The sequence below is a fragment of the Salmo trutta genome, chromosome 3 (assembly GCF_901001165.1).
Source record: "Salmo trutta chromosome 3, fSalTru1.1, whole genome shotgun sequence".
Lineage (NCBI taxonomy): Eukaryota > Metazoa > Chordata > Actinopteri > Salmoniformes > Salmonidae > Salmo > Salmo trutta.
The window spans coordinates 24,182,384-24,198,109 of record NC_042959.1 but is presented as its reverse complement, the minus strand read 5'-3'; the positions used below and the strand labels follow the sequence as shown (position 1 = coordinate 24,198,109).

Below are 15,726 nucleotides of genomic sequence, written 5' to 3'. Positions count from 1 at the left end.
GGCCTTGGAAACACCATTTGACTCCTAATTTTATTACATGGCCACGGAGTGCTGGCCAGACATTACGTTAGGCGACAATCACATGTGGGTTTGAGGGCTGACGCAGAAAACGAGGCAGACCAGTTTCTCAGGCAGACGTACACTCCTGAGAAATCGACTTCACGTCCACATTACCAAAGCCTGCCACTGAAGAGAGATTTTATGCTGAAAGACAGATTGGTAGTGGACCATATGGTGTCATCATGCATAGTGCAGTGTTTTGGGGTGGGAGATGGTATGAGAAATGTACAAGTTCATGTCAACCTGGAATGGAATGTATTGACCGTAGTGATGTAGAGATTTGATTGGTTTGATTGGCACAACGTTCTGCTTTGGGGTATTTTTAGTCCAATTGAACTATACTTGAATTGATTCCTCATGGTCTACGCTGGATTCGACTTTAATGACTAGAAACTGGGATACGAAAAATAATTGGATATGCCAAACTATTTATCCTACATGTCAGAAGAAATAAAGTGTTCTCGAAATAGACTTATAACACACTGTGTCAGGGGCTTAATATTAATGACACTATGGAGCTGAATAAAGGGAGATGTGTGATACAATGCCAAATAGTTCAACATCTCAACTCTTCTGATTTTGGTGCATGAGTATCAGTGGAGGCTGCTGAGGGGAGGACGGATCATAACAATGGCTGGAATGGAGTCAATGGAGTGGTATCAACCACATGGAAACCATGCCTTTGATGGGGTTGATACCACTCCATTGACTCCATTACAGACATTATTATGAGTCGTGGTGACCTCAGCAGCCTCCACTGATGTAGTACAGGTGAGTGATAATTGAATCAGTGATAAATGATCTCTTACAAATGTGTGCTATACACTGTGATCACTCACCCCCTATACCCCCCACCCCACATAACAACCTGGCCATCCCTGTAGCTCAGTTGGTAGAGCATGGTGTTTGCAACGCATGGTGTGTGCAACGCCAGGGTTGTGAGTTCGATTCCCACGGGGGGCCAGTACAGGAAGAAAAATAAAACTATGAAATGTATGCATTCACTACTGTAAGTCGCTCTGGATAAGAGCGTCTGCTAAATGACTAAAATGTAAATGTAAAAATGTAGGTATTGGGCTCACAGCAACAAGGCCTAGAGAGAGAGAGGACTGTCCTGTTCTGGCACAACACAGTCAATGAAGCATTTGCTAATGTAACATATATCAAATCATAAACAATTTAGGAAGAAAAAGGTAGATATAGGCTATATCTAAATCCAACCAAGAAAACACTCACATGCATGTGACACAGGTTTTTACAAATTCCATTTGCAATGCAATGTTTATTATACCATATTCACAATTAATAGACTATGGAGTTGATTGATTAGTTCAGCAACCTATAGTCAATCCCATATTATTTGCCCTCTCTTTGGTTATATGGTGGCTGCATTAGGCTACACATTCATATAGTGGAATAAGAAATACATCCATAAACATGAAAGGGAGAGGGTCATGTCTAAAAGTTTAGAGTATGCACAAGTAAAAAGTTGAAAAGTCTAACTGTACTGCTGTCGAAAGCTGAATCTGTGCCAAGTAGATGATGTGCTCGTTAAGAATCAGGAGAGCGCACTTGGTCAGGTCACCTCCTTTCTCACATCACAGCCCCATCAGAATTCTTTCAAGTGTCCTTCTGCGTCGCCAAAGATGACAACAGCGAATCGATAAGTGCTTGAAATGAAAAGAAGCCGTCGGTTTGCCCCCGAGGCAAAAGATTTCATAGCACCAGCAGCAAGCAGTCTTTACTGAACTTCATGCATTCTTTTGCACCTTTCTTCGTGAAAAAGAGAAGGCAGGCTCTCGTTTTTATTCTCCAGATGAAGGTAAGCGCGGTTATAGAACAACGTGACTCTCAAGACGCAGCCTTCCCCCCCTTCTGATATGACAGGCGGGGTTGGGCGTGATGTACCAAAGGGATGCATGCCAGGTTGATATATTTGATAACAGAGTTGGGGGATTTAGGAATCCTGCGGCCCACACGGAGATAAAATATAATTGGTGTATATAGGTCATCTTCAGAACATTTTGTGACCTAATATTAAAATAAGGCGTCGCAGAACAGAAAATATAGTCCTATATCTGCATTACAGGTTACCTTGCGCGTGTCTTAATTCATAATAGTCTACGAATGTGCTTGTTATTTAACTAGGCTATAGACATGTGTTATGCCTATGACCGGAAGCGGAGAAAATCAGGGATGCAACTCTCATAAATAAGGGTAATTGATTTCCTGTGTCCATAGATCTAATCCGATTGCCTTACACGCAAATGATAGCACCAGTATAATCATATCTTTACAATAGTTCATTAGACATGCACGTCGAATGCATAATTTACCCACAAGGCTATAAGGCCTACACGTTAGGAAGGTGTTTCAAATAGTATGAGTAATGGTATTCTGCGCGCATCATTAAATGAAAGGGGCAATGTGGTTAAAAACATAAGATATACAAGGCCTTTGTCGTGTGTATGTTTTGCTTCAGTGCCCCTTTGCCGCGAAATTCCCATGTGGTTGTGTGCATTAATTCCTTGTTTAATGAGAGTATGACTAAAAATGTGAAAGAAGGATTAGGCACGTGAAATGTACATCCGGTCTGCTTGGCTCATTTAAGATGTGAAAGGAATATCAGTCTGTATTTTAAGGATCTATAAAGTGCATTTGCATCCCAGCCAGCTGTTCGCTGCTGCAGAAAATATTCGATAAGTCTAACCCAAAACGTGTCAATTAAAATGTAGGCCTACTAACTAGATTTATATAAATGTTTATCTCTGTTACACCAAAAATCTCACACGAAAAATGTTTCACTTTAAACTGCCAAAAACTTTACGTAAATGTTTTCAATTAACATTTAAGACATGGTAATTTACACTGAAACTGTAAATCTGTATCAAATGGCAGATATTTGTTTTATCATGATATGAACCTTCACAATTCTCATATTTGCACCTGCCAACTAAATTCTAGTCTACTTTTATGATTTATTGTTGTGATGCTGGTTAGTAAATGTAATCAATTCATGAATATATAGCTTTAGCGACTGGTTTCTGGTCAATTTCAACATGTATAAGACTCTCTTCCAGCAAATGTCTTGTAGCCTATGTGGGCTAAAAAGAAATGATTGACTTTGAAATAACAGTGATATAAATGAACATAGGCTTCAAATGCCCTAATCTTACTGAGAGATATAAATAGTATAGGCTATTTTATACGGGAATTATAGAGTTAAAAATATGTAGTCATTGCCAATTTGCTTATGTAAACATAGACTGTGAATTAATTCCATATTTTATATATTATCTTAATTAATGAAGGCCTAAAAACAAGAAAATACAAAGGGTAACCTATTTGTTTTAATGAGGTTTTATGCAATGCTGTTACATTTCGTTTATTTTGTTTTATTATTCATTGTGGTTGTGAATTGAGCGTTTCTAAGTTTATACTGTCTTTAACTACACATTGCACGTCGGCGCAGATAAAGACACCCACTGAGGAACACACACTCACACACACCCACGCGCTCTGTCTCAAAACTCAAGAGAGAGAGAAAAATGCGCCACTCTTGGAGTGTCTGTCTGGGAAAAAAAGTTGTTAAGGCTGAGGACGATCCAAGAAGAGAATTATCTGCTGAAGTGACAGCGCCTGCTTCACCATTTTTAATCGCACTGTTAGCTAGATGGTTATAAAATCGTATGTGGCATCAGTTTTTATCCAATAAGCGGGAAAGAAAATAAATCTAAGTAGCTCTGAGACTTTTTCCTTCGGGAGGCAGACAGCAACTTTTATATTTTGGACCTGGAACTTCGCTGTCTCCGGTTCTTATCTGAAAGGTGATAAGCGGAACCATCGGTGTGGAATTTACCTCTTAACCTGACAAGAATAAAACCGGAAAGGACGAAAAGCGCTGGCGTCTTCGACCACTGGTAAGTGCTGAGGCTACACTTTGCGGAGATGTGAGTTAATGCAAGTGAAATAATTCGTTCCACCTCGGGTTAGCCTTTTCGGCGTAATCTGGGAATGTCTGATGTGAATTTCATCAGCACCGCAGTAACATGAAGGGACATGATAAGTGAGTTCGTGGCAGGTTTCACCTTACGAGTCCGCCAGATGATAATAATGTATCGTTAGCACTGAATTGAACATGGAATGGACTGGACTTCATGGTCTTGCGCCTCTAATTAGCCTAATGCAAAAACACATGTTTTTGTTTATTTATTTGTTTCTTTTCCTAATGCAGACAGGCTGGACTGGGATTGTTCGTGGTTTTGAAGGGAATTGTGCAAACTAAAGAAATAAAGAAGCATACATCGAACCTTCAAATATCGCTTCTGATTCAACAATTGGTTGCGGGCTAATGGACTGATTGCACATCAGATGCGTTGCGTATATTGCTGTGATTGGATTCTTAATCTCAAACTGGCCATGTCTTCGATTGAAATAAATATAATATAGGCTATTTATATTATATGTCGATTATAGTAACACCATCAAAATATTTGACACCAGTAAAAGGCACATTAATGATGATATAGACCATTTAGGCGTATGACTAGGCTAACAACGAATATAGACCGAATGTTATGATTTAGGACTAAAATAATTAGACATTCATGGTGTCACAATACACACATTTAAATTGACCTAATTATTATTATTATTATTATTATCAATATTTTTATACGTGGTAATAATACAGTAGGCCTAGTAGTAGTAGTAGTAGTAGCAGTAGCAGTAGCAGTAGAAGTAGTAGTAGTACCAGTAGCAGTAGTAGTAGTACCGGTAGTAGTAGTAGTAGCAGTAATAGTAGTAGTAGTAGGCCTAGTAGTAGTAGTAGTAGTAGAACTAGTAGTAGAACTAGTAGTAGTAGCAGCAGCAGCAGTAGTAGTAGTAGTAGTAGTAGTAGTAGTAGTAGTAGTAGTAGTAGTAGTAGTAGAACTAGTAGTAGTAGATGCAGCAGTAGTAGTAGGCCTAGTAGTAGTAGTAGTAGTTGTTGTTGTTGTAGAAGTAGTAGTAGTAGCAATAGCAGTAGTAGTAATAGTAGTAGTAGTAGTAGTGGTAGTAGTAGTAGTAGTAGTAATAGTAGTAGTAGTAGCAGCAGCAGCAGCAGTAGTAGCAGTAGTAGGAGTAGTAGTAGTAATAGTAGGATCAGTGGTAATAGTAGCAGCAGCAGTAGTAGTAGTAGCAGTAGTAATCGTAGTAGTAGTTGCAGCAACAGTAGTTGTAGAAGTAGCAGTAGTAATAGTAGTAGTAGTAGTTGTTGTAGTGGGCCTAGTAGTAGTACTAGGCCTAGTAGTAGTAGTAGTAGGCCTAGTAGTAGTAGTAGACTTAGTAGTAGTAGTAGTAGTAGTAGGCCTAGTAGTAGTTGTAGTAGTAGTAGTAGGCCTAGTAGTAGTAGTAGTAGGCCTAGTAGTAGTAGTAGGCCTAGTAGTAGTAGTAGTAGGCCTAGTAGTAGTACAATGGTTATCATAATGAAAGACTTGCAAAGTAATGTATATTATGTATTAACTATGCTTGCAAGTTAAATTGGAGTTAAAATTAACTTCTACAAACAGGTACATTTACCTCCTAATCGTGTAATATTAATGTAATTATTACTTCTTTTTTAAGTAACATGAATCTAATTAATATGATCAATTAAACTTCTAACATTTCTCACACAGGCCTATGTGCATACAAGGCTACTGCTCCTTTTTATGGCCATGTCATTTTATTCGGCCAAAACTTAAACAGGAACTTTCAAATTCAAGTGAATATTTTCGATATTTCTATGTGACTTATTTGATACGGCTATTGCCCGTCAATGTCATTTCCAACCCAGTTGTAACGAGAAGGGCCTAAAGGGAGCCTGCTGAAATATGAATGAAACCGTATTACTGTCGCTGATTAGATAACACGAGGGATTTGCAATAACCTTACACCTTTCAACCTGACACCCCATCTTTCATTTTACGGCGGAATACACGAGAACCTGCTCCACTCAAACAAGGGTTAGCAGGTACACGCCATGGGAAAACTAACCGCAAATTTCTCACCCTTTTGAATAAAATCACAGATGTATGCTATAAAGCAGGTGAGGCGAGTAGCAGAACCGTTCCGCGCAGGCGGGTCCAGAGAGAAAAATAATGAAGGGGAAAAACGGTTAACAGCATGATTGCATGCAAATTTCCCATCTTAAATTATCATAAGCAAACAGTCGGAAGTCTGGTCTAATAAAATCCCATCTGTGTTACTTCATATCGAGTTAGTATAGAGCTGCGATAATGAATTTTGTAATATCCCACCGACAGACATCTCAATCAGCCATTAATCCCGTGATTTTACTGCGGATTCACTCAACTTCCAGCGCCCCAAACTGCTGCATGCTGCCTGGCACAATTTACACCAACCCCGTCACAGAGCAACGTTGCACTGCTTTTCTGTGGGACTGCATGGGCCTCACATTTGAAGAGCAGTTTATGTAATGGGGCCTATTCAAATGTTGGATATTTGAGGAAACTTGAGGAAAATTGTGTATAGTGTCATATATTAACAATTATGAAAACATGTAGGTGAAAATTGTGTTTGGTCCTGTACTACAATTTATTGACTGTAAATGAATAATAATTGTGTGATTTTTTTGGAGCACACAAGGTAGTGTGAAATCGATGCAACATTTTCAGCATTCTCATAATAAATACAGTCCCTCTCTTTTCCAGAAGCCGTTCCTCTAATTGCGACAATGGACTCCCACTGCCGCAAACTTGCATCAACTTGTGCACAAATAGGTGAGTATCTATGTGTAACTTGGCGCACCATCACCACACTTCAACGTGACATTCTTTTCGCCCACTGCAGAAAACAGATGCAGAGATTATAGCAGCATAATTTCGCGTTTTGTTTCCGTTGCATAGCAGGAAATACGATGCATTTCTCTTCTTTAATTGTCTATTTTAGTCACATAGGTCTACTTCTTCGTTCCCAAAATATCAGAGACCAGTCTAGGGCTAAAGGCGCTTTAGTCCAGTTAATATGGAAAAAGTGGTCTTATACTGTCTTAGAGTGACACCTGCTGGCTGGTTATGGATGTGCAGTAGACTGGGAAAGGCCTAAGCAGAAATTCTATCTTCATACACCCAGCTTTTGTTAAACGTGCCAGAGGTTACAAATTACACGCAACACTATATATGGACTACTTTTCTTTGTTGTCATGTTGTCTGTTTTCTTCATTTGACGTATTAGGTAGTCTAATAGCCGACCCTTGGCCTATGAATGACAGGCTACTTCATTTTATGTATTAAATTAGCCTATAAGGAACTCTTATTTTTATGAGACTCCCATTGAAACTTACAGTAGCTGTAATTGATATTGCACTCGTGTGGATACCCATGCTGTATTAATGTCTCTTACACCAAGTTGTGGCCCATATCAGTTAGCCTATGCCAAAATATGACGACGCATTTTAAATGCATACACAGAAATATGCACATAAACAAAAACTGCTATTGTCCGTATGAGTATAAGCTGCATTAACGAAAAATACCGTTTATTTCGTCTGGGCCATGTCAATAATGTTGGAGTGGATTTAATTGATTGTGTTTTCAGGGAATGACATAAAAGGAATATTGTTTAAGTGTTAAACGAATTACCAGTTTGTCAACTCTTAATTTAGCTCATTTTATTTTCGTTCGTGCTATATTGGATCTAATCAAGTGACAAAGCACGCATCATCCCGTGAGCCTACTTTGCTCCATAGCAGCAACTTGAGCAAGGACGGCGTTGTGATCACTCATTGATTAACAATAATAAGATAAATAGAAAACATAATTATTTGAGGTAATGCAATGATGAGCCAACGAGGCTTGCAAATGTAGGCACCGGAGTGAAGAGACACTCGAGCGACCTGATTATTGGCGATCCCCTTTCAACTGTTTTACACCGGCCTTAATATATGCAGGTCTTGATAGATTGACTCCAGGGAAAACTAAATGTATAATGAAAGCTTATTCGTGAGGAGGAATATACTAATGGGGGAATCTGATGTCCCCTTAATCTTATGTAAAAAGCCTTGTCGTCTCCCTTATATTGACTGAATTACTAATTAATGGCCCTCTATGGCGTATCGCGCGCGCTAATCCGCGGAAGAGAGATAAAGCATTCTGAAGGTAAAACAGAAGAGGAAACCGATAATCCACTGCAAGTCTAGTATTACTTTCAGAAAATAATTGAGCAAACACTTGCTTGCATAGCCTACACAAAACCTTTGGACTGTTCTGCCATTTACATGTTTTTCTTTTGAAATGATTATATATATTTTTTTGCCTATTAAAAGACACAAATCAGTCAACATAAATCAATTCTCAGAAACCTCGCCAACATGCAGAATGCAGGTGAATGCTTTAGGCCTATGTCATATTCAAATGAAATGGGTCACCACTTCGATCATGAAGCATTAGACCCCAAATGAACCGAACGCAGGGAGATTTAAACAAATCAAATCCACCTGATATGCCTGACAGGGGCGCACGGATAGGCATTCCCGAGAATCCTCAAATAAACTGAAGGAATAAATGATGAACGGAAGACATGCAGGCTAAATTCACATCTTCAGTCAAGGATTGCATATATTATCGGCCAGCTACATATGTACCTACAGTGGGGTGGCTAAACACACAGCACGAAATGATTTTTTATAAGGAAGGAGGATGGAGGAATAATCATACCCTTGGATTCGACAGCTCTCGCTACCTTCCTCCATGGTCCACGGGCGGCTCTCCCACAAGAGTGCAAATAAGGTGTATATCAAGGGCTTTCACGGGATTAGCTCAATAACGTATTAGTAGCCCATATCCTGATATCTACGAGAATGGGGTGGAAAGACGCGTGATGGCTAAATATTCAGCAGTTTACATGCCGGCCTATTGCCTTATCAAGAATGCATGCAACAATTTTTTATTTTTTTTATCCACTCAAGTTATGGAGAATTTGTGTGCTATTATTATTATTATTTGTATTATTATTAATAATAAAAGCAATGCATTCATAAATAATAATATATGATCAATTAATATATTATCAATTCATATATTATCTGACGTGTGGGGACTGACAACGTTTTCTTCCAAACTATTGTGTATAGTGTTGCATGAATTAAGATTTTAATGCTGTTTGCATTTACAATGTTAACACAAAGACCTAAGGGGAAGTATAGTGGTCACATGTAACTACTGTCAAAAGCCTTCTTAGAGAATATCCTCCAAGCATAGGCCATTTATCTGCTAGGATACTGGACATATGTTTACTCTACTTTTACGCGTCATGATCTTCAGGGAATTAGCGAAAATGCAATGGGAAATCAGCTCTAAGTCATTAAAAGTCCTTATACCAAATTCTTAGGCAAATGAGAGTCTTATCAGATTAAAAACCACTACAAGTCGACTCCCTGAGAACCGCTGAGAGGTCCAAACGTACAGGATATCGGCTAAGGACCGAGATAAACTGCGTCATTTTGACGAGATAGAATGAAATGGTTACTTATTGCCTAAACCAAGGCCATTTCACTTTTACCCAATTGGTGACAAATTAGGATAAATGTGTGACTAGATTGTGCCACTTTACTTCTGATGTGGTTGATTTTGCTGGTCATCATTTATCTGGTAGGCCCGAAATGGGCAACAACTTGAAAGTGACAACATCAGTTCTGTGAACTGGGCCCTGCATGGGGTCAGCGCATCACCATATCCCCATCATAGACATACTGTGGCGTTGCACTTGTGCGCCTTGCTTAGAGATAGATGACTGTTAATGGAAAGGTCACTTCATCAGGTCATCTTTATTGCTTCGTTTCTTCAATGGGAAGAAGAGAAGATTAGCAAGAACGCAATGAATAGGCCATTTTTTTACCAAATAAATGCATCATGCTGTTTGTTTGACCTGATTTTTAGATATGATTGCCTTAGTTGGGTTAGTGTTCAATTCTGAAAAACGGGCATTCGGTTCGTCTTGGGTAGGCTACACTACACGGTGCATCCCGTCTCTCTTTACATGCTTTTTTAAAAAGAAAAATAAGCACCGTACTGTACCCCGCTTAAACACATTGGTAGACATCCCTTATTTCTCTGCGCACCGGTTGGCTGGGCAAACCGTCATGTCCACGTTGACGGCCTGTCAAAAAAATGGGTGGGCTCTCGGTGACGTCAAAGGTGTAGGAGAGAGTCACAGTTGGACAGCCAGAGCGCAGCGAACAGCTGAAATGAAGAGTGAGCGGCGTAGTGTGCCTAGCCTCTGGATCTAATATCACCTACCTGCCCTTGTCACTCTGGTACTCCGCACAGCTAGCAGTATCAGCCCGAGATACATATTTGCTCTTCCTTCAATCAAAACGCCGTTGCATTTTCATCCAACGCGAATAATGCTGGGTTTCTTCTAAAGACATTTTAAGCCGTTTAAACAACTTTTTTAAAAACATTAATTTGCCAGAGGAGTGTTACTGTGAATCTTAACACAACTGATTCCCCCTTTTCTCTATCCGTCGGACGTCTCTCTTTTTTTTGCTTGCACTGAGGGAACTTACTCCGCCTCCGACAGCGAGTTTTGCGCGCTATCCTATTCATATGAACTCTATGAAGGATCCATTGAATTTGGACCATCATCACCACCACCACCTAACCGGGACTAAACTCTCCTCCACGCACCACACGGCACTAGCAATGGCCTCTAGTCTGCAGCCGCTGCAGCGGTCTGTGGACTCCAAACACCGGTTAGAGGTGCACACAGTATCAGACACCTCCAGTCCGGAGTCCGTAGGTAAGAATCATCCCGTGATGCAGACTACTGTCAGCACATGGCTTTTTGAGGATGGATGGCCGTTTTTCTGATGATAGGAAACATAAGACGTCTCCCTACAGCCTCTCTCAACAAAAGCAGTTTGAGACCGAGGACGTTATTAGTTTATGTATGCAAATAGTTTGGGTATTGGAAATATCAGACAGAGGATCACTCTCTTTTTGACTATGCAGATATTGTGATTGCGCCAGTAATTGATTAATTTGTGTCCATAAGTGTCAGGGAACGTGACGCTGTCGTTACTTTCATAACCACCTTTGACTCCGGTGAAGTTATATTTTTCTCATAATGTTTCATGTCTTCACGCATATTTTTGTAAGTGTAATAATTGTAATAAAACATTTACATTTTTTAAATGTAAACCTATATTCGATTAATTACAAAATCTATAAACGTTTTTAAATACCATTTGTATTGTATTACTGTTGTGCATACTGACATTGTTTGGGAGTCACGTTGTAGGCTTTTTAACTAATTTTCATGTAGCCTACGTGTTTCAAATAAGGAATCGTTTCATTATAAGTAGTTTAACCATGAGAGTAACATTTGTATCCAAAGGTTTTAAAATGGGTTCCAATTTTACGAGGATACCTCTTATAATACCATCCAGGATTGGCTACTTCACGCCTGGGACCGACCCGACGATGACTCATGTAGTATTTTGTTTACTGTTTCAACAGAGAAAGACTCAAAGGGCCAGAGCAAAACTGACGACTCTTCAGATGATCCTTCTAAAAAGAAGCGACAGCGGCGACAGAGGACTCACTTCACAAGCCAGCAGCTACAGGAACTGGAGGCCACGTTCCAGAGAAATCGCTATCCGGACATGTCTACAAGAGAGGAGATAGCCGTGTGGACCAACCTCACAGAGGCCCGCGTCAGGGTAAGGCACTTGAGAAAAAACGAACACCATTCGTGTGTATAATTTCGGGTTATTTGTGCCACTCATATATGGAGTCGAGGCAAGGATGTCAATTATTACGCAGGGAATTTAGGCACGCATAATTACTCACCTCCAGAACATGTTGTTTTAGGGAAATAAAGTTGCATTCACAATATCCTTGGTAAATAATAGGCTGCCTGAAAACAAATACTCAGACTGGTTATTCTTTGCAATGATATGACTCAGTAATAATGTCACAAAATAGTACGCATATAATGCATTGTTATTTAGAAAATCTATAATGATAGGCCATCCACCTACTTTACTCATATATTTTCCCCTGTACAACAGTACGATTTTACTGTCAATATCTCTGCAGTGGATACAATGGAAATGGATGAAATATAGCATTTCACACATTTACTATATTTAGGCTATAATATCACAGTTTTGTTAGATATCTGACATTGCCGATAACTAGATAATTAGGTTGTTATTAGTTGTTTTAAACAAACAAAGCATAATTACAGGCTAATTAACTTGTTAGCTGTTAGGACTATTGACATTAATGGCTGACAGACACCAATCGTGTTACTATGTTCGTGTGAATGAGGTGCAAAGCTTGTATTTTGCGTTTGTCATTCTCGTGTTGTATAACTAAATCCACTAACGTGTTTGTCTCCGCCTATGGAGGAATACACATCCTCAGACACCACATTAAGATGGTCCAACGAGAGTTAGGAACGATGGATGTGTATTGGGATTCTATTGGAATCAACCCAGATTGCTCTGCATGAGAGAAAGTGACTCAATTAGGCCTGGTAGAGTTGCAATCCAACATACTATTGTTATCACAAATAGCGTTGCGCTTTTCAAGCAATACTTTTACAATCGTTTTTTTGTTTTGTTATGTAAATTAATTAAACGTTTGAGAATAACTCGTTCTAGATTTTTGGCATAGCCTGTGTTAACAATAATAATAATTTAGTTGTATATTTATATTATTTTGCAAAGCCTGTGTTAACAACAATAATAATTGAGTTGTATATTTATATTATTTTGCAAATTGGTAAGGTCGAGATTGTCATTTGTGAGAAATTTATTTAATTGATTTACAGTTGTATGTCCGATTTTGACCTAAGACACACCTGAAGGCCACACATGAATACCACATCTGGTTCCTTGCAGACCAATTAGGCTACCCATCAATTACATTTTTGTGAATTGCACAGGATAGCCAACAAGTCCTAATATTCTTATGTTGGCCTGTTGGCTATAAAATAATGCACATGGGGCCGCCTACATATTGCATTAATAGCCTATTATTAAATTCTGAACTCATATTTGTCTTTGTCATAGGTGTGGTTCAAGAACCGGCGAGCAAAATGGAGGAAAAGGGAAAGAAACCAGCAAGCCGAGCTATGCAAGAACGGCTTCGGTCCTCAGTTCAATGGACTTATGCAGCCCTATGAAGACATGTACCCCAGCTACACATACAACAACTGGGCCGCCAAAGGGCTAACTTCGGCCTCCTTGTCCACCAAAAGCTTCCCTTTTTTCAATTCCATGAACGTCAACCCTTTGTCATCGCAGACGATGTTCTCCCCGCCCAACTCCATCTCTTCAATGAGCATGACCTCCAGTATGGTGCCGTCCTCGGTTACTGGCGTGCCCGGTTCGAGCCTCAACAGCCTCAATAATTTAAACAACCTTAGCAACCCCTCTCTGAATTCGGGAGTTCCCACGCCAACCTGCCCGTACGCCCCGCCGACCCCTCCTTATGTGTACAGGGACACTTGTAACTCCAGTCTGGCAAGCCTGAGACTGAAAGCCAAGCAGCACTCGAGTTTTGGATACACCAGTGTTCAGAATCCAGGCTCAAATCTGAGCGCGTGCCAGTACGCCGTGGATAGACCAGTGTAATACCTGAGAATCCACGAGCCCCAGTCAGAGGAACGAGAGACTACTTCTTTTTTTTCAGAAGGGCACTAGAATACTAAATCACCGAAACCCGCGATGGAGTTTCAAACTTAAACGGAAGTGATTAGGCTTTTTTTTTTAAATCCTAATTAGTATTTTGTTCTACACCGGCGAGTGGAGAATGTATGATACTTTACTTTCCACGCTTGTTTATTTTGAGGTTTCTAATTTTGGACGTTAATTGACTGAAAGGTTGTATATATATCGAAATATCATCTCCAGTTTATTGAGGCGAATGCTGTTGCTCTCCAGTTTTCTCAAGGTTCAATTTAACAAAGCATGTGAAAACCCTAAAGGAATAATGTTTTGCTTGCAAACAAGGGAATGTACATACTAAACGCACCAGTTGTGTGTTTCTAACATATTATAAATTTATTATTAAATGTCTGTGTGAATATCGATTTAGAGTAGCAATCTTGCGTATAAAAAGACGCATCAAATGTTCCTGCGAAATTAAATTGGTTTTGCTCTGTGTATACTATTTAGTACGGAATTTTGTTTCGTTTTTTTCAACAAAAAAATAAATAAACTATTGTGTTTTATTTAATGGAAGTAAATATATTGTTCAAAACGTTTTGTTGAGGATTTTTGTGCTGATCCAGGTGTTAGTGTGAGTTTTGTCGAGTCTATAGTGCAGGGAATGACAGTGTGTCTATCGGGGTTCGATTATGCTAGCTACTAGGCCTACTAATCTAAAGCGAAAACAATGGCCCTCTCCAATACACATATGAATCGAGACGCAGGGAGATGCACGGGTGGAGAGGGCGAGATGCCCCGCCAGATTAACTGCTGAATACATGTCTGCTTTTTAGCCAAGGCCCCGGAGTGATCACTGGTGCTTGAAATAACACTGGAATCAACAAACTGGAATTGGACCACACAACAAAGGCCCGAGCTCATTACCTTCTGACACATAATAATCACGAGTGCTATATATAGCCAAACAATGAGCAGCACTGGACGTTTAAGATGCGCCTCTTGATGCAGTGGAAAGTGATCATAGACTTACATAACATTCTATATCGCAAAACATTACCATAATCAATAATACCAATACAATGTTAGCGTCTTGTTTTTATTTTGACTTGTGCAATGTTCTACGAATCTCTCATAAACACAACGATTAACTATTGCAAAACGATTCTCTAGCCTATTGAGAGATTGGCTATATGACATGCCTATGGCGTCGTGTTCTGGGCGTAGGTGTTCATATTGTAAGTATTTTCACTTTGCTATATTTGTTTTGCAGATCTACAACAACATGCCTTTTCAATAAGATAACAACACCAATCATAATATCAATAACAATTGGCTAACTATGACTACGATAATAACAATGTTATACTTGGCTGAATAGTACATTAAACATTTTTAAATGTGGCCTACTATTTTTTCCAGAGAGCCCATGCACCTTCTTTTACGCATTGTGTTGACATGTTCGATCCGGCATTGTAGTTTTGTCTAGACAATCCTGTTTACAATGTGCTGTGGTCCGTTATCAAATGCACCAGCGCGTTTATAGAAAATCAAAACAACTACAAGGCACCGAGAAAATATAATTCACAAGTTTGAACAAACAAAGAGAGGTATGTAGCTCGGGGACGGAGGAGGCTGGGACTTGTGATCTGATGTCAGCGCAGAGCTCGAGATCATTGTAGAGCGCTGATGAAAAATGGAAGAGTTACCACTGTTGGCCACATTGGCTAACAAGAAAAATCCAACCTTCAGCAGATGTCGAGGGAAATAGCCTTCCATTCGAAATCAAATGCACTGTGCAGGGGGATTATTTGAGGTGAGCCCTTGTTCATAATAATAATGTGTTATTCATTATGCTCATACAATGTTTGAAACAATAATTTACCTAATTTAGTTGTGCTGTAGCGAAAGTCAATCACTATTTTATTAGTCCATATTAATGCGCGTTGAGGCTCATTAAATATAACATAACATGAAAGAAATACTGGTCAGAATAATTTTTGCCCTTA

The 15,726-nt window shown here is 39.4% G+C and overlaps 1 protein-coding gene across 4 annotated transcripts in view; it reads left to right on the top strand.

Annotated features, from left to right (window-relative positions):
• pitx2 (paired-like homeodomain 2) overlaps positions 1-14,312 on the top strand; it is a 74,173-nt gene extending 59,861 nt beyond the window's left edge. Inside the window, exons 1-4 of one of the 4 annotated variants that reach the window (XM_029727185.1) lie at positions 1,765-1,882; positions 6,753-6,821; positions 11,559-11,761; positions 13,121-14,312. In XM_029727185.1, the coding sequence (XP_029583045.1) occupies positions 6,776-6,821; positions 11,559-11,761; positions 13,121-13,684 (813 nt within the window). In that variant the 5' untranslated portion in view covers positions 1,765-1,882; positions 6,753-6,775 and the 3' untranslated portion in view covers positions 13,685-14,312. Of the gene's footprint in view, positions 1-1,764; positions 1,883-3,630; positions 3,981-6,752; positions 6,822-10,249; positions 10,840-11,558; positions 11,762-13,120 lie in introns of those variants that run through there. The other 3 variants (XM_029727171.1, XM_029727176.1, XM_029727164.1) reach the window with 3 other exon arrangements.
• Positions 14,313-15,726: the final 1,414 nt, after the last annotated feature.